General features: G+C 46.8%; 1 protein-coding gene across 1 annotated transcript in view; it reads right to left on the bottom strand.

Annotated features, from left to right (window-relative positions):
- Window positions 1–18,020, bottom strand: part of RYR3 (ryanodine receptor 3) — a 1,291,138-nt gene that overhangs the window by 326,609 nt on the left and 946,509 nt on the right. The window contains 2 exon segments of the mRNA XM_029600192.1: window positions 4,292–4,339; window positions 15,004–15,055. Of these exon segments, the coding sequence (XP_029456052.1) occupies window positions 4,292–4,339; window positions 15,004–15,055 (100 nt within the window).

Here is an 18,020-nt window from a genome sequence, read left to right as displayed (position 1 = left end):
TGTTAGGCAACTATTGGGCAACTTGTCTTCATAATAATAAAGAATTTTAAGGACTTTTGGATCTATCTTTTTTTGTTAGCCTCACAGCTTTGATAAGTCATCTTCCTTATTGTTTTTTGGGTCCACCTCATCATGGACCACCACTGAACTACATCTGCCCCTGCCACCCCAATATGAAGGCATTCCTAATACTTGTAGGGCTTTCATTAATCAATGCCTGATCCATTTCAAGTTTCATCCAGGCAGTTTTGCATCGAAATGAGCCAAGGTGGCTTTTATAATCTCCATACTATCATGTCAGGCCATGGCATGGACCTCTCCCTTATGGGAGAGAAACAACCTTAGTCTTGCTGATCTTCAAGCATTTCTGACTTGGTTCAGGAAGCTCTTTGATAAACCCACTCAAGCATATTGCATAGCCTCTGAGTTGCTTCGCCTGAGACTAGGATTTATGACAGTAGGACAATACACGATATAATTCTGCACTCTTGCATCTGAGCTCTTCTGAAATGAAGAACCACAGGTGGCCATGTTTTGGCAAGGTCTGTTGGATCGAATTAAAATTTAGTTGGTGGGCCATGATGCTCCTGCCAAGCTTGACACTTCATATCCCTGGAGGTGAAGGTTGACATCTGTTTTCAAGAAAGATTTTGAGAGCAGAAGTCACCTCAATGCTGTGTCCACCTGGCTCCCAGATTTCAAAGGCATTCAGGATAAGAGACAACAGTTAATGCCCAGTGCTTTATAGGTTAATCCTCCCCCCCCCCATTGGAGAATCTTTCAGCTAGGGAAAAGAAAAGACAGACATGATATTATCAGAGACTTAACCCCAGTATTATCAGAGTGTGCCCTGAGACTTAATGAGGATCACCTGAGTTGGTGTTTCATTAGGAATTATTTTGAAAGGAACAGAAATTAAAGCTGAGAATATAATAAAGTCTGTGTATTGAACCATTGTATAACCACACCTGCAGTATCAGGCACAATTTTGATTGCCACATCTCAAAAACGATATAGCAGTTCTTGGAACAGTTCAGAGAAGGGCAAAAAATGACAAATGAGATGAAACAGCTCCCCTACAAGTAAATGCTTAACAGTTTAAAAGGTTTATGATAAAAGTTTACAAAATCATGAATGCTGCAGAATAAGTTAATAGGGAATGGTTATTTATTTTATCAAACAATACAAAGACTAGAGGACATTACATGAAACCAACTAGAAGCCCATTTAAATACAATTTAAAAGACATATTTTTCAATTAACAGCTAATCTATGGATTCTGTTGCCAGATAATGTGATGAAAGCTAGTTAAGATAGCTGAGTTTAAATTAAAAGTTATTAGATTGAATTAAGTGTGTCCACTTTATACTTCTGGGAAATGGACGTTCCTATTAAGATCTGCTGAGTTCTTCCAAGTGACCCAGAATGGCCGCTGTCCGAGACAGGATGCTGGGCTCAATGGACCAAGCACAGCACCTCTTATGTTCTTCTAACAGACACTCAGTTCTGTTACCATTAAGGCCTGGGTGAACCCTTAGTAAGAGCGCAGGTTAATGAATGGGGGAGGTTCCATTCAAATGCATCCTCTTCCTTTGAGGGATCTGGATTGGCCATCCCCTTTGTGAGGTTTTTTAAGCAGCCCTCTCCAGAGAGTGTAGAGGCAGTCCCTTATGGTTTGCCAGCAGTTAGGAGGTAGAGAGGAGATTTTTCTTGTGTTGATTTTTTCAGGCCCCGTCTGCGAAGCCAGGCAAACCCTTATTCAATCCACTCCTGGCTCGTCCGGGTTTTCCCTCTGGGTTGTTTTCTGGATTTTATAAATGTTAGTGGTAAGAGCCTTGTGAGACCCTGCACACCACCTGGACTCAGGGAATGGGGAACCCAGTTTCTGGGGTTGTGAAGGTTAGGGAAGACCTGCTCTTTCATACCCTCAATGAGGAAGGAGGTGGTGACCCTCCTGCAAGGAGGAATTCCAATGTTAATCCTGGTTAAAATGGAAAAGGACTTAAGTTTTGAGTTCTAGGAGGAAGGTTTTGACTGTCCCTTCCATCCTGTTTGGAGCAGGGAAAGCTGCCTGCTTCAGGGGAGCTCTCCCATCAGGGATCCAGCAAGAGTGAGAACCTAGAGACTGAGAGAGAATCAAAGAGATTCAGAAGATCTGCTAACCCAGAGTATTAGAAACCAATATTCACTGAAGACACCCACCTGATGTCTTCACCTCTGGGGAGAGAGAGAAAATTGTCTCTGTGCGCCAAGGACAGAATTAACATTTTTGCCAGTTCTGGAAGGGTTTTCCTGCCCGCATAAGGATTCTCTGTCCATCTGGGAACTCCACTTATCTAAGCCCTGGAGGGTGGCTGTTTCCCTGCCCTTGTACAAGATACTCCAGAACAGATAGAGGGAAAAAAGACTGTAAGGCAAAAGGAATTCTATAATGATGAAGATTAATTTGTTGTGCTATATCTCACCTGTTTGTAACCATTAAGAGGCCGGATAACTGAAATGTTATCCAATTGAAGCCATATGCAGCTAAACTCTAGCCACTTAATGAGTTATGTGGCTAGAATTTAGCTGCATAATTCAGGGGCAGTATAGGGGCGAACAGGAGACATTTTGGGGCAAGCCAGAGTTAGCCGTTTAACCAATATGGCTAATTCTAGGGGCCTTAGAGCTGTCCTAAAGTTAGCCAGATATTGCCCCTAAGGACTTTATTTTGGGACACTAACCAGTGACTACAGAGTGTTTATTTTGGCACCTACAGCACACAGCAAGGAAACATACCCCCTCTCCCAGGAATAATGGAAGGAAAGTTACCCTTAGCACTTGGGGCCCTAAAGTTAACTCTTCCTTCCCCCACAAAAAGAATCCACACCCTGGGGAAAGAGACTGCAGGAACAGCTAGCCAGGGTTCCAGCCCAGAAGAGACAATAAATACATTTATGGCCCCATCGGAGTGCAGCCTGCCTCTCAGGATGTTGTTACTTTCTTATTTTATTTGATAGTCATCACATGGGATTTAGTTGATAGCTGTTGGCCCCTTACTTCTAGATTTCGCCTCAGTATCCTGATCCAGAAAGTGATTTAATCCTTGACTTGCAATGTTTTATTTATATCTGAATTTTAGTCATCTCCAACAGTGGGTGGCATTGATCCAATCTTGCTGAAAAGAAACTTTCAAACCTCAGAACATGTGCCAAAGGTACACTGAGGCAGTTGAGGGGGAGAGCTCTGACCTAATTGGGATTTATTGGAAATATAATTATTAATCCTATCTGAGTCAGTATGAATACAATGCACAATTTAAACAATTTCCATTACAAAGTATATACACAACATTTCAAATATTAAATTACAGTAATTTTAACAATCACAAGCTCATACTAATTTTTAAATCCAAAACTGCACCTATTTCTCACTCTCTGTCAACCACAATCATACTACTCCATCCTTCCACACATCACAGTAGTACATTATCTTTAGGATCTTTCATTTTCAGTTTGAACTGATTTTTACCCTAATTTTAGACTGATTAAAATAGCACCTCAAGGGCTATGGATGCAATGTCTTAAGGCCTCCGGCAAATGCTGGAAGCCAGTGAGGGTCAAAGCACCTGCAGTGTTTCAAGTCTCGTGAAAGCACTTGCCCTCCAGTACCAGTGATGTGGCATTTCATGCCCTGCCTCCCCCTCCCTTCAGGCAGCCAAAGCGCTTGCTTCTTGGTACCACCAATGCAGCATTTTGAAGTGGGCCATGCCCATCAGGAGCACTTCCCAGCAGGATCCCTGGCCTCGCACAAAAGCAGAGCATAAGAGCCTCAGTCAGTGGGACAGAGGAGAAGCCTGGAGCCACCACTAGGAAAGATGAATGTTGGTGCAATAGCAGGGAAGTGGGAGATTCTCGGGAGTGTGGGAAGGGAAAGGGAGATGCTAGGCAGGGGATGGGGGTATAGACAGGGATGCTGCTAAGTGATTGAGTAGGAGAATCTGCTTTTTTTTTTTTGTCCTGGCTTCTGTCTACCAAAATAAATTCTGATATTTACCCGTAATAATAAGTCACATTTTTCCACTGATTTTCTCCTATTTTTGTTCTTGACATAATAAACACTGATAAATTCCAGGGAAAAATAAAAAAAATGAAGCTCCCTAATTATCTTTGGACCCTTACAATGCAACTCAGCTATATTTTGACATTGCCGAATTTGTTCCTTATTTCTATATATTCTTTTTAAATAACCTATATATAGTTCTTTCACAGATCTAACTTAATTGTAACAACCTAGGGAATGCAAAACTCACTTCAAAGGTCTTCTCTTTCTCTTCATCTTCCTCTTCACTCTGGCAGCTCTGGAGGAAAAATAGGAATATCAGTGTTTGACTTCAACAAAATCCCCAGTCTTTTATTACAGTAGCTCTACTGTGGAGAAAACAGAATCCCTGCAAGCGTACTGCAACAGAAACTAGGTTTTTGTGTAGAAATATAGTAATAGTGGGTTTTGATGAAGGGAAATCAAGTCTACCATGATTAACTTCCTCCATTTCCTGTCTGGAAATCTGAAGGCTGCATGATATTGGAAATGCTGAGAGAAAACTAGAAGGGAAGAATTTAAGCTGTTTATGAAGACTATAAACTTCTATTAGAAGGATACAGGAGGTATCAGGATGACCACAGAAATTGTATATATCTGTTTAGCTGGGAGTTGTACCTGAGGTTATCTTAAGCCCTGATAAATAACTATTCAGAGCTTTAGGTTTAAAATATTTTTTATTGTTTAGTTCTAAGACAAAATGCTGACTGTCCACTTAAAACTCCAGTTGTGGGTTGCTACTGTGAGGGTGAGTGTTGGGAGACCAGCTGGGAGATCCTCCAAAGCCTGTTACATCATCTAAGAGGGCCCCCTGAGACTAGAAAAGTGGTGTGTCTGTGGTATGATGCTGCCAGTGCACCAATGCTGGTCACCTAAGGGGTGTGCCCCTTAGAAAATCATTTTCCTTTATATCCTTTTGCTATTGTGTTATGGGAAAAAAAGGAAAGGTTTTCCCAGCTTCCATGTCATTGATTACTGGTCCTGGTGTTGAGATAGGTGGATGTAATCCATCCACCTATCTCAACACTCTTGGGCATTATTGGTGAGGGCTTGATATCATCTGGAGCCCCCCTTAGCCCTGGCTTTAATTCACCTCCTTTGCAGCCCCAAGTCTTATGGGCTCAAGCTGTCCTCTGCTCAAGCTGAGGGAGGGATCCCAGTCATTTTTTTGGGGGCCCAGCTTCCAGAGGCCCCACACCCTTTGCAGTAGAAGAGGACCAGAAGGCTCATCTGCATACTGCTCCCAGCATCCCCCGGGAGAGGAGTCCAGAGGTCACCGTGAGTGATCCAGGGATTGAATTCCACAGCCCAGGTTTCCAGAGGTCCCACACCCTTTGCAGTAGAAGAGAACTGAAAGGCTCATCTGCATACTGCTCCCGGCATCCCCTGGGAGAGGAGTCCAGAGGTCACCGCGAGTGATCCAGGGATTGAATTCCACAGTCCCAGCTTCCAGAGGCCCCGCACCCTTTGCAGTAGAAGAGGACCGGAAGCGTGCACCGAATCTCAAACCCTTCAATTAACCGAGTGAAGATCAAGTTAATGGTGGTTAAAGAGGATTGGTAAGTATTGTTTTGGGAAATCTTTAGACTTATAAAAGTTTGGTGAAAGGTGAAATAGAGGGATATATTCTTTAGAGTTTGTGTGTGTCTGAGGTAATAAGCAAGCCAGAGATAGTTAATTCTAGTGTCTGTCTTTCCCACTCACTCAACCCTTGATTTTTAGGCAAGAGACACTTTCTCATAAAAATCAATCAGGGTCTTATCTAAATCATACTATTGTACCAGCCCTTATTGAAAGTTTAATCATCCCCTTGTAGGACACTAGCTGATTAATTAGTAAATTCACCTGTAAATTTAAAGTACTCTAATTCCAACTCCCTTAGTTTCCAAACTTAACTAGGAACTCAATAAAATTAAGATGAAGGCAGTAGTCCAGCATCAAGAGGGGAGCTTTCTGGTCTTTTGCATTGAGTGTCACATGTATGATTTTTTACCCGCCAGTGAGAGATTGTATGTGTGCACTTGGTGCAAAGAGCTCCTGGCTCTCAGGGAACGAGTCCAATCTCTGGAGGCTAGAGTAGCAGACTTGGAGGAGCAGACAGAGAAGTACATTGATGAGACCTTCAGGGACATAGTAGCCAAGTCCCAAATCCAGTCTGGTAGCCCCAGTGCTGCCTTGGATCTGAAAGGTCTCCCAGTAGGAGAACATCACCCTGGTATAGCAAGAAGTAATCCTGTAGCAAGGACCCGCTCTCCAGGTGATGTATTGTCCTCTCGCACAGAGGACAAGTCTCACAGGGCCACTGCCCAGGAGAGAAGGGTTAGGCCAGCCATCATAGTTGGTGATTCGATTATTAGAAATGTAGATAGCAGGGTGGCTGGTGGATGTGAGAACTGCCTGGTAACTTGCCTGCCTGGTGTGAAGGTGGCAGACCTCACGCATCACCTAGATAGGATCATAGACAGTGCTGGGGAGGAGCCGGATGTCATGGTACATGTGGGCACCAACAACATAGGAAAATGTGGGAGAGAGGTTCTGGAAGCCAAATTTAGGATTTTAGGTAGAAAGCTGAAATTTAGAAACTCCAGGGTGGCATTCTCTGAAATACTTCCTGTTCCACGTGCAGGTCCCCAGAGGCAGGCAGAGCTCCAGAGTTTCAATGCATGGATGAGACGATGGTACAGGGAAGAGGGATTAGTTTGGAACTGTCCCGCCCCGACAGATATACGCTGATGCAATCGCCTCCTTTAGCCAGCGAGCAATCGTAGCCTTAGAAGCCTTATTTCCCTTATTTGGGCCACTCCATAAGACAAAGAGATGATCCGAGACTCAAAACTCATTTGAAACCTGGAGATACCGCAGTGAAACTCGTTTGACATCCAGGCGCCGGAGGTCACCACCAGACATTTCCACAATGTCTTCAGAAGAAAAAGCCGGGAGTTCCACTGACTGAGGTGAAAGGAAGTCACAACCTTCGGCAAGAATGACGGAACCATCTTGATGGAGACCCCTGAGTCCGAAAAATGGAGAAAAGGTTCCTTACAGACAATGCTTGGAGCTCTGATACCCTCCTGGCTGAGCAAATAGAGACGAGGAAAACTGCCTTAAGAGTTAGATCCTTAAGCGTGGCCCACCTGAGGGGTTCAAAGGGAGTCTCAGAAAGGACCCTAAGCACCAAGTTAAGACTCCATGAGGGACAGGTAGCCCGGATGGACAGATTCAAATGCTTTGCCCCCTTGAGGAAACGGACAACATCCGGCTGAGCTGCCAATGCATAAGCATCGATGCTACCCAAGAGGGACCCGAGAGCAGAAACCTGCACCCTTAAGGAGTTAAAAGACAAACCCTTGGAAAGGCCATTCTGGAGAAAGGAGATAACCTGGGATACTGAAGCCTTGCCCGCCAGCACTCCGGATTCGGCACACACATTTTCAAAAATTCTCCAAACCTGGACATAAGCGAGAGAGATGGAAGGCTTACGGGCCCGCAACAAGGTGGATATAACTTCTTCTTTATATCCCTTCTTTCTTAGTCGCTGCCATTCAAAAGCCAGGCCGCTAGACAGAAGCGATCCTCCTGGTCGAAAAATACGGGACCCTGCCGGAGGAGGCGTGGAAGATGGCCGAGGTGAAGAGGACCGTCTGTCACGAGGTTCACCAGATCTGTGTACCACGGTCTGCGGGGCTACTCGGGTGCCATGAGAATGACAGGTCTCCGATGAAGGTCTATTCTTCTGAGTACTTTTCCCACCAGAGGACAAGGGGGAAACACGTACAGGAGAACGACGTGAGGCCAGGGAAGAACCAGGGCATCCATTCCTTCCGAGCAGTGCTCCTGTCTGCAGCTGAAGAATCTGGGAGCTTTTGCAGTGTCCAGAGTAGCCATCAGGTCAACGTAGGGGGGACCCCACCTGCGGACAATGAGATCCATCGCTCTGTCGGACAATTCCCACTCTCCAGGATCTAGATGCTGTCAACTGAGGAAGTTGGCTTGAACATTCTCCTTCCCCACAATGTGGGAAGCTGCCAGGCAATCCAGGTGACGTTCCGCCCAGGCGAGCAGCTTGCTGGCTTCCAGAGCCACCAGGTGACTTCTGGTGCCCCCCTGCTGATTGATATAGACTATCGTGGTGGCATAGTCTGAGAGCACCCGCACCGCCTTGCAACGGATCAGAGGGAGAAAGACCTTGAGTGCCAGGCAGACCGCTCGGGCCTCCAGGCAATTGATGTGCCAATGGGATTGAGCTGGGGACCAGCATCCCTGCGTAGCCTGAGTTTGACAAACTGCTCCCCAGCCTGATAGGCTGGCGTCCGTCATCACAATGATCCACTGAGGAGTCTGTAAGGGCATCCTCTTCAGGAGGTGAGCGAGCAAGAGCCACCATTGCATGTCTACGATCGTAGAGTCTGAGAGCGGAAGGGTCGTCAGAAACTGCTCTGACACTGGCTTCCAGCGGGACAGTAAAGCTTTCTGTAATGGACACATATGTGCAAAAACCCAAGGAACCAGATCGATAGTGGAAGCCATGGACCCCAAGACCTGAAGGTAATCCCAGGCTGTGGATAGTAAAAGTGAGAGAAAATTGTGCACTTGCTCCATGAGTTTGAGCGCCCGAGCATCTGGCAGGAACACCTTGACAACTTGGGTGTCGAATCATGCTCCCAGAAATTCCAGGATCTGGGAGGGCTGTAGCTTGCTCTTGGAAAAGTTGATTATCCACCCGAGAGAGGTCAGGAAGGCCTAGACTCTGTCGACCGCCAACCTGCAGAGAGTCTCTGACTTGGCCCGGATGAGCCAATTGTCCAGGTAAGGGTGGACCAGGACTCCTTCCTGATGGAGAGCGGCCGCCACTACCACCATGACCTTGGTAAAAGTGCATGGTGCGGTGGCGAGCCCAAATGGGAGAGCCTGGAACTGGAAGTGTTGTCCCAGAATATTGAACCTGAGGTACTTCTGATGGTCGTGGCGTATCGGGATATGCAGGTAAGCCTCCGTTAAGTCGAGTGAGGCCAGGTATTCACCCGAGTGAACCGCTGCTGTAACCGCCCTCAGGGTCTCCATTCGAAAATGGGAAAACTTGAGAGCCCGGTTGACTCTCTTGAGTTCCAAGATTGGCCAGAAGGACCCATCCTTTTTGGGGATGACAAAGTAGATGGAATACTGGCCGACCCCGTGTTCCTCCACCAGGACTGGAACTATGGCATGAGCTTTTGTAGTCTGCCAAGGATTGTTCGACCGCTGGCCGCTTCCGGCTTCCGCAGGGAGAGATTATGTGAAGATCCGGTAGGTCCTGAGCAAATTCTAATGCGTAACCTTTCTCTATCACCTTTAGGACCCACTGATCCGTTGTAATCTTGACCCATTCCTCGAGAAACAGGGACAGCTGTCCACCTAAGTTTGGAACAGAGGAATGGGCTGACCGCATCTCACTGGGGAGAGGACTTTGTGGTGGAGTGCTGTTTGTTGCCATCCAGGAAGAGACGACGGCCACAAAAGGAATGAGACCAGGACTGGGATCTGGAGGAGGTACCTCTTGGAAAGGATCCCTGAGCTCTGCTATTATACCGATGTTGACCTCTAAATCAAGAGCGTGAAGGAAAGACTTGGACTGTTTCGGGCAGTCCTCTGGCAGCTTATGAACCTTGTTTTCTCCCAAGGATTTGATAAGCTGTTCAAGGTTCTCACCAAAAAGCAACTTACCCTTGAAGGGAAACGTGCCCAACTGCAACTTGGAAAAGGAATCCGCAGCCCAACTGAGGAGCCAGAGGGGGCATCTGGCTGACACTGTGGAAACCATAGCCCTGGCCTGTACCCGGAGAAAATCATAAAGGGCATCCACCCCATCTGCCACTGCCGCCTCTAGTCTTAATGCCTGCTCTGCCTCTGCAGACAAGAGGTCCTGGGTGCTGAGCAATTGTTGAACCCACCTGAGGTTTGCCCGCTGCATGAGACTGCTGCAGATTGTCGCCCAGACTCCTAAGGCCAAGAGTTCAAAGATGCGCTTGAGATAAAGCTCGTGTTTGTGGTCCTGAACATCCTTCAACGCTGGGCTCCCACCACCGAGGTGGTGGTGTGCTTGGTGACAGCGGAGACTGAGGAATCCACCTTGGGAACTTTAAGCATGTCCAGGCATTCATCAGGGAGGGGATAGAGCTTGTCCATTGCTCTACCTACTCGGAGCCTCGCCTCGGGGGACTCCCATTCCCGAAGGAGCAGCAGCTTGTGCATAGGATGGAACGGAAACATACATGGAGGAGCCCTAAGTCCCGCCAGGACTGGGTCCACGTTAACTGGCATAGCGGCTGAAACAGTATCGTCAGGTGGCACGTTAATTTCCAGTTCCTGTAAAATGAAGGGAATGAGGGGATCCAGCTCTTCCCTTTGGAACAAACAGAGAACACACGGGTCATCACCCTCGAGTGGAAGACCTGGGAGCAAGTCAGAGTCCGGATTGGGATCAGGAACTGCAGCCGGTTGGGAGGGTCCAGGGGGGGAAGAAGGACCCGGCACCACCCTGACCCTGATGGAGCCCTGCCCATCCAGCGCAGGAGGAGGCTGGGGGGTGGGCACCTGAGGGAGTTTTGCTGGGGGGGGGGGGGGGCCTGGTAGAGGGTCACCCTCTTCCTGAAGGCTAACCAGATATGATTTGTGCATTAAAAGCACAAATTCTGTAGAAAAACAAGGCTTGGAACTCCCAGGTAGAGATGGGGGGAGGGGGGAAAGGAGGATCAAAATCCCCCTCCAGTGCTCTGATGGGGCTTAAATCTGGTAGTGAAAGGGTTAAATCAGGCTCTCCTGAGCCTTGCAGTCCCGAGTTTGAAGAAAGACTTGCCCCCAAAATGGCCGCTGTTCCCGCGGTTTTCTGAGGGAGAGACGGCCAAGCCACGCGTTTAGACAGTCGACCCCGGGCTGCCGATCTTGCCATCACTGCCACAGAGGGGCCCTCTCCGCCGGGCAAACAGTCCGAGCACAGCCCATCGCGGGAGAGCCGAATTGCAGGCTCTCTGCAGGCTAAACAGCAATTTGAGAGCGGCATGAGGTAAGATAAAACAGAGCCGCGTGAGAAAAAATCAGCTGAGCTAGGCTGCCCGAGCAGCGGGAGCAGGAGAACGAACCCTGCCGCGCTGCTGTCCCTGTCCAAACAGTGCTGATTTCGCTTGTCTCTTGCCTTTGAAAAGAATCTTGTTTTGTCTTTTTTTTGTAAACTTTATTGAGTGCAGGGGAATTAGGCTTCCCTGCTAAGTACTCGAGGGCAGCACAGGCAAGAAGGGGGAGTGACTGGACCACCAGTAACACCCCAAGCAGACAAGCAGGTCACTGGGAAAGGATTCCTAGGCTGTAGAAAACAAGGGGCAAGACCTCCTAGGATCCCAGAAGAGCGGGGAGACAGGGCTGTCTCCCTGAAAAAACAGGAGTTTTGAATTTCCTTTTTTTTAAAAAATATAATTTAGAGTAATACTTGCTTGATCTGGAAAAGAAGAAGAAGAAGGAAAAAAATCTCACAAGGAGACACAAATTGAGAAAAGGAAGGCAGCCGCCGGTTCAGCTGCCTGCATCTGCTGGAGACAGAGAAATATCGAAGGGATGTAGGGTAGGCTCTGTCCTGATATAGGATACCCTTTCAGTTTTTCTCTGTCTCCATCTGCTGGACAGGAGGCTAAACCCACTGCCTGGACTGATCCGGGTACATACAGGGAACGGTTATTATTTTTCACCTTTCAGGAGGTATAGTAGGTATGTGGGGCTCAGTCTGGGACCTTTTTCTTTAATGTTGACCTGGGGATGATCCTGGGGTTTGGGGGGACGCAAGGCGTGACTGACCGGCACTACGTATTTATTTGTTGGCACTTTGGGGAGGAGGAGCACAGGGGGGCCGACACCACGCAGGAAGCTATCTTTATATTTTTTGACAGTGAGGTCCACCTCAAGTGGCAGCCCCGGTTGAGCCAGGGGTCAGCCCTGACCCCTGCTCAACCTCCCCATTTTCCTGCCACATTTTTTGTGGGCCAGTGGCCCTTTAAGGCAATGGTGATTCCTTGTGTTTGGGGCTGCCAAAGCATTAAAGAACTGATAGGTATGTTCTTTTGCCCCGCAGTATTTGTCCGCAAGATAAATAAATGCACCATAGAGCTGCAAAGTTTTTGGGGGGAGGGGTCCCACTATTGCAGAGACCCCCCCTCACAATAGTGGGACCCCTCTCGCAATAAAACATTAAGATATAGAGCATCCAGTGGTATCTTTGCTATCTGGACTGTGTCTGAATATGGACCCCAGTGTCTACTAGGGGTGTGCATTCGTTTTCAACGTATTGGCAATCCGCAATGTATTAGGGATGTGAATCGTTTTAGGACGATTAAAATTATCGTCCGATAATTTTAATATCGTCTTAAACCGTTATGGAACACAATACAATACAGATTCTAACGATTTATCGTTATAAATCGTTAGAATCGTGAGCCGGCACACTAAAACCCCCTAAAACCCACCCCCGACCCTTTAAATTAAATCCCCCACCCCCCCGAACCCCCCCCCCAAATAACTTAAATAACCTGCGGGTCCAGCGGCGGTCCGGAACGGCAGCGGTCCGGAATGGGCTCCTGCTCCTCAATCTTGTCGTCTTCAGCCGGCGCCATTTTCCAAAATGGCGCCGAAAAATGGCGGCGGCCATAGACGAAAAAGATTGGACGGCAGGAGGTCCTTCCGGACCCCCGCTGGACTTTTGGCAAGTCTCGTGGGGGTCAGGAGGCCCCCCACAAGCTGGCCAAAAGTTCCTGGAGGTCCAGCGGGGGTCAGGGAGCGATTTCCCCGCCGCGAATCGTTTTCGTACGGAAAATGGCGCCGGCAGGAGATCGACTGCAGGAGGTCGTTCAGCGAGGCGCCGGAACCCTCGCTGAACGACCTCCTGCAGTCGATCTCCTGCCGGCGCCATTTTCCGTACGAAAACGATTCGCGGCGGGAAATCGCTCCCTGACCCCCGCTGGACCTCCAGGAACTTTTGGCCAGCTTGTGGGGGGCCTCCTGACCCCCACGAGACTTGCCAAAAGTCCAGCGGGGGTCCGGAAGGACCTCCTGCCGTCCAATCTTTTTCGTCTATGGCCGCCGCCATTTTTCGGCGCCATTTTGGAAAATGGCGCCGGCTGAAGACGACAAGATTGAGGAGCAGGAGCCCGTTCCGGACCGCCGCTGGACCCGCAGGTTATTTAAGTTATTTGGGGGGGGTTCGGGAGGGTGGGGGATTTAATTTAAAGGGTCGGGGGGGGGTTTTAGGGGGTTTTAGTGTGCCGGTTTTTCGATTTTTCGATTTTTCGATTTTTAACGATGTTCCGGCGAGGGATGGGGTTCGGGAGGGTGGGGGATTTAATTTAAAGGGTCGGGGGTGGGTTTTAGGGGGTTTTAATGTGCCGGTTTTTCGATTTTTCGATTTTTAACGATTTTTAACGATTTTTCACGATATTTTACCCCCCCAAACGGCAACAATACGATTCCCTCCCCCTCCCAGCCGAAATCGATCGTTAAGACGATCGAGGACACGATTCACATCCCTACAATGTATATGTCCCTATTTGTTGTATTCGTGGGGTCATGAAACGTATGGCGAACCCCCACAAATACAACGTATCTAATGAATAAAGCCCCCACCCTCCTGACCCCCCCAAGACTTACCAAAAGTCCCTGGTGGTCCAGCGGGAGTCCTGGAGTGATCTCCTGCACTCGGGCTGTCAGCTGCTGGTATTCAAAATGGCCCCGATAGCCTTTGCCCTCACTATGTCACAGGAGCTACCGGTGCCATTGGTCGTCCCTGACACATGGTAGAAGAAATGGACATCCGGTGCCATCTTGTGCTCCTACCAGGATGTCCTACCATCTTGTGCTCCTACCAGGGGCCGAACCCCTGTGACATAGTGAGGGCAAAGGCTATCGGCGCCATTTTGAATACCGGTAGCTGACGGCCCGAGTGCAGGAGATCGCTCCAGGACTCCCGCTGGACCACCAGGAACTTTTGGTAAGTCTTGGGAGGGTCAGGAGGGTAGGGGGTTGTAGTTAATTAAATTTAAAGGGTTGGGATGGGGTTTTTTTTGGGAAACGAATACATATGTAACTAATGAATGGATCAGGGTCCCCCGAGAACGGATGCAATGGATTTGGCTCTCCACGAATACGAATGGGACAAATCCATCCCTGCTGTACATCCCTAGTGTCTACCTTCATTTTGCCCCTGTAAAGTTCCCTGGTGAGATCTCACTTGAAGTACTGTGTACAGTTCTGGAGACTGCACCTTCAAAAGGATATAAACAGGATGGAGTTGGTCTAGAGGGTGGCTACTAAAATTGTCAGAGGTCTTTGTTCTAAAGCATACGGGGATAGACAAAGATCTAAAAATGTTCACCCTAGAGGAAAGGTGAGATAGGGGAGATATGATAGAGTCATTCAAATATCTCAAAGGTTTCTATGCACAGGAGGTGAGCCTTTTTCAATGGAAAGGAGACTCTAGAATGCAGGTTCATGAGTTGATTTTGAAACGGGTAGCCTCAGGAGTAATCTTAAGAAATATTTCTTTAGAGAGATAGTGGTGGAAGTGTGGAACAGCCTCCCAGTGGAAATGGTGGAGACAAAAGCAGTATCTGAATTCAATAAAGAATGGGATAATTATAAGGGATCTCTAAGAAAGTGTTGAGAATTATAATGCTAAATTAGATAGATGGATGGGCAGACTGGATGGGCCATATGGACTTTTTCTAACATTTCTCTATGTTTCAAACTCTATCTGTTGTGCAGTTTAGAGGTATCTACTGTGTTATGGAAAGTTTGAAGTATGCAGTACATAATCTCTGTAAGGGAATCCTCAGATACCATAGTCTTCCTTCCAGCTTCCACCCCAAAATACCTCTACATTACCTTAATCCTGCTTTAGTGCTCACATACCTTTGCCATCATTGCCGAATATGCTGTGTACAAGGGATCATTTTCCAATTGGCTGAGGAAAAAAGAAAACATTTGAAAAGTTAAACAGGAGCTCTACCGGATCTCAGGTTTCCTTTATTGGTAAAGCAATATCTTTAACTAAAGAAAGCAGCATTACACATTTGACTCTTTTGCTTCATTTAAGTTTTTATTTCTAAACTTGGAAATTCAAGCCAACTATAGTTTAAGCTTATATAAAGGAACACACAAATCATAGCATCTTTTATACGCAGCCAAATGTGCATACTAAAAGGCCAGTTTACTAAAAAGCCCTGTAATGGTATATACATCCCATTCAGCCAGCTCATACAGAGTTCAGCCATGAGAATTCTGGTAGGAACTAAAGCAGCAGACCACATAAAACCTATGCTACACCAACTACACTGGCTTCCAGCTGAATGCAAGATACAGTTCAAAACACTTTGCTTCATCTTCTAATGCGTGAACAAACGCCCCAGAATACCTCCTGCAACTTCTTTTCTCTTACACTCCGACAAGGAGAAGGGTCTTCCAACTGCCCCTTCTTTCTACCCCACCTCTGGTTTTTGCCAGACTATTCTGAACCAGACTTCAGAGCTTCAGCTGTTATGCACCCAAAATCTGAAACATGCTTCCACTAACCCTGCATCTTGAGCCCAGTTACCTCACCTTCAGGAAAACAGCTAAAGTATGGCTTTTTAGCCAGGCCTTCCTGGCAGAAACCTTTCTGTCCACCAACCTAACAGCTTAAACTAGAATAAGGTCCACCAGTTACCAATCCTGGATTCACATTAGTAGGCCAACTGCTAAGATGCCAACTGTGAAGCTGATACTAAATGTATAGCTAATTCTACTAATATTGACTGTTAATTCTGTTGTAATCCACTTCAAGACCATGGTAAAAAATGAAAAATCAAAGGTCAGTAAATAAATGATTTTTAAAAGGTCAGGTACCCCTATTACTTTAATTACAATGAAGCAGGAAACCCCCTGAGGCATATATGATACAAGAACTACAATTCTCTGCATTCTAAGGGGCAATCATGTAATTGGAAGCTCTGGGGTGGAATTCCTAAAGAATTGGATGGGTGGGAACTCCAACACACTTGTATGCTAAAGGGTGTGGTATTCTTTAGAGGAGGAAACAAGAGCTGGAAGAACTGAATATCATCTCATAGAAGTTCAAACTTTGAACTTTGCTTGTTTTGAACTGCTGTTTGCCTTGGGGCAGAAAAGGGAAACTTTAAATCCCACACTGCCTGTCTATGTTGCACTGCCATCAGCTGCAAGAGGACTGTATTCACAACAGTGATTATTTTGGGCCTGGAGAGTAGGTCTGCATGCACCAATTAAATAGTATCCAGTGGAAGGCAATGTAGACCACCATGTTTTCCAATAAGAATTGGTAACTCACATATGGGAATTAATGTCCAGTGAATGGTACAAATTTGAGATGCACAATCAATGGTATGACTAATGAGTGGTAGTTCACAGCGGAAGCAAGTACCCAGAGGTTTGTGTCAGGCCCACTATCTCATTATAAGTCAGTGTGCCTCAGGGCTCTGTCCTGGGCTCTTTTCTCTCCCAACTCTACTTCTCTGCACCAACAATGTCAGCAAGAATCTTCTTGCCTGACATTACCACCTCTAAGCCCCTCTGCCATCTTAAATTTAACATAGCAAAGACAGAAATTTGTATCTTTCCTCCCAAACTTGCATCCTCCTTTTCCCCTTTCCTAACTCTGTTGGTAACACTGATATTCTTTCAGTACCCTCAGCCCACAATCTTTGATACCTCTCTTTCTCCTCATCTGCACACATCCAAAATGCTGCTAAAATATGTTGGAGTCCTAATCAAACACTATTTAGCCAGATAAGTCGGACTTATCTGGTTAAGTGGCAGCTTCTGAATATCCGGCTATACAACTTAGCCAGATAAGGGGTTTAGCGCATCGAAAGTGCATGGCCAACCCCTGCCCCCCCCCCCCCCCCCCCGAAAACGAATAGTGCTCATGAAATGCAAATGCATGTTGATGAGGCTATTAGTTAGTCACCCGGGATACTGGAAGTAAAGGCAGGCGTTAAGTTCTGAGCAACCCAGAAAAGTGTATGGAAAAGCAGAAAATATTGCTTTTCTGTACACCCTCCAACTTAATATCGCTATATTAAGTTGGAGGAACTCAAAATTAAAAAATAAATAAATATAAAAAAGAATCTGCTCACCGGTCAGCAGGTTAGAAAAACGGATGCTGAATTTTACTGGCATCTGTTTTCCTAAACAGTGGCTGTCAGCGGGTTCGGAAACTGATGCCGGTAAAATTGAGCATCAGTTGTCGGAACCCACTGACAGTCACCTCTACGCTAATAAGGAGGCACTAGGGACATAAGAACATAAGAACATAAGAAATTGCCATGCTGGGTCAGACCAAGGGTCCATCAAGCGCAGCATCCTGTTTCCAACAGAAGCCAAAACCAGGCCACAAGAACCTGGCTATTGTCCCTAGCACCTCCTTATTAGCGTGACCCCTCATTTAAATAAAGAATCATGCATCCACGAGAGATGGCTGGACAGGCACTGGGAGAGCGGGCACTCAACATGGAGTGCCCGCTGTCCCACGATTCTTACTGTATTGGCCTATTAGCCAGATAAGTAGCGCTATTCAGGCATATCTGGTTAAAATAACTGGATAAGTAAGAAGTGCCCCATAGGAGGTCTAAAATTAGCTGAATAATCCAAGCTAACTTTAATACTTATCTGGGTATATTATTCAGCAGCATTGCTGTGAGCAATAATGGGATTAGCGCCTATTTATCACGCGTCTAACGCGGAGTGAATGAGATAGCGCTCATCACATGCAAATGCATGTGAATGAGCCTATTACTCATTCACTCCCAATGCAAAAAGATAAATATGCATCTCAGACCACATTTATCGCTCAGATATTAAAGCCTGCCTGGAGCAGTACAGAAAACTGCTTTTCTGTACTTCTTTTTTAAAGT

The sequence above is a fragment of the Rhinatrema bivittatum genome, chromosome 4, assembly GCF_901001135.1.
Source record: "Rhinatrema bivittatum chromosome 4, aRhiBiv1.1, whole genome shotgun sequence".
Classification (NCBI taxonomy): Eukaryota; Metazoa; Chordata; class Amphibia; order Gymnophiona; family Rhinatrematidae; genus Rhinatrema; species Rhinatrema bivittatum.
This window is presented reverse-complemented; position numbering and strand designations above follow the sequence as displayed.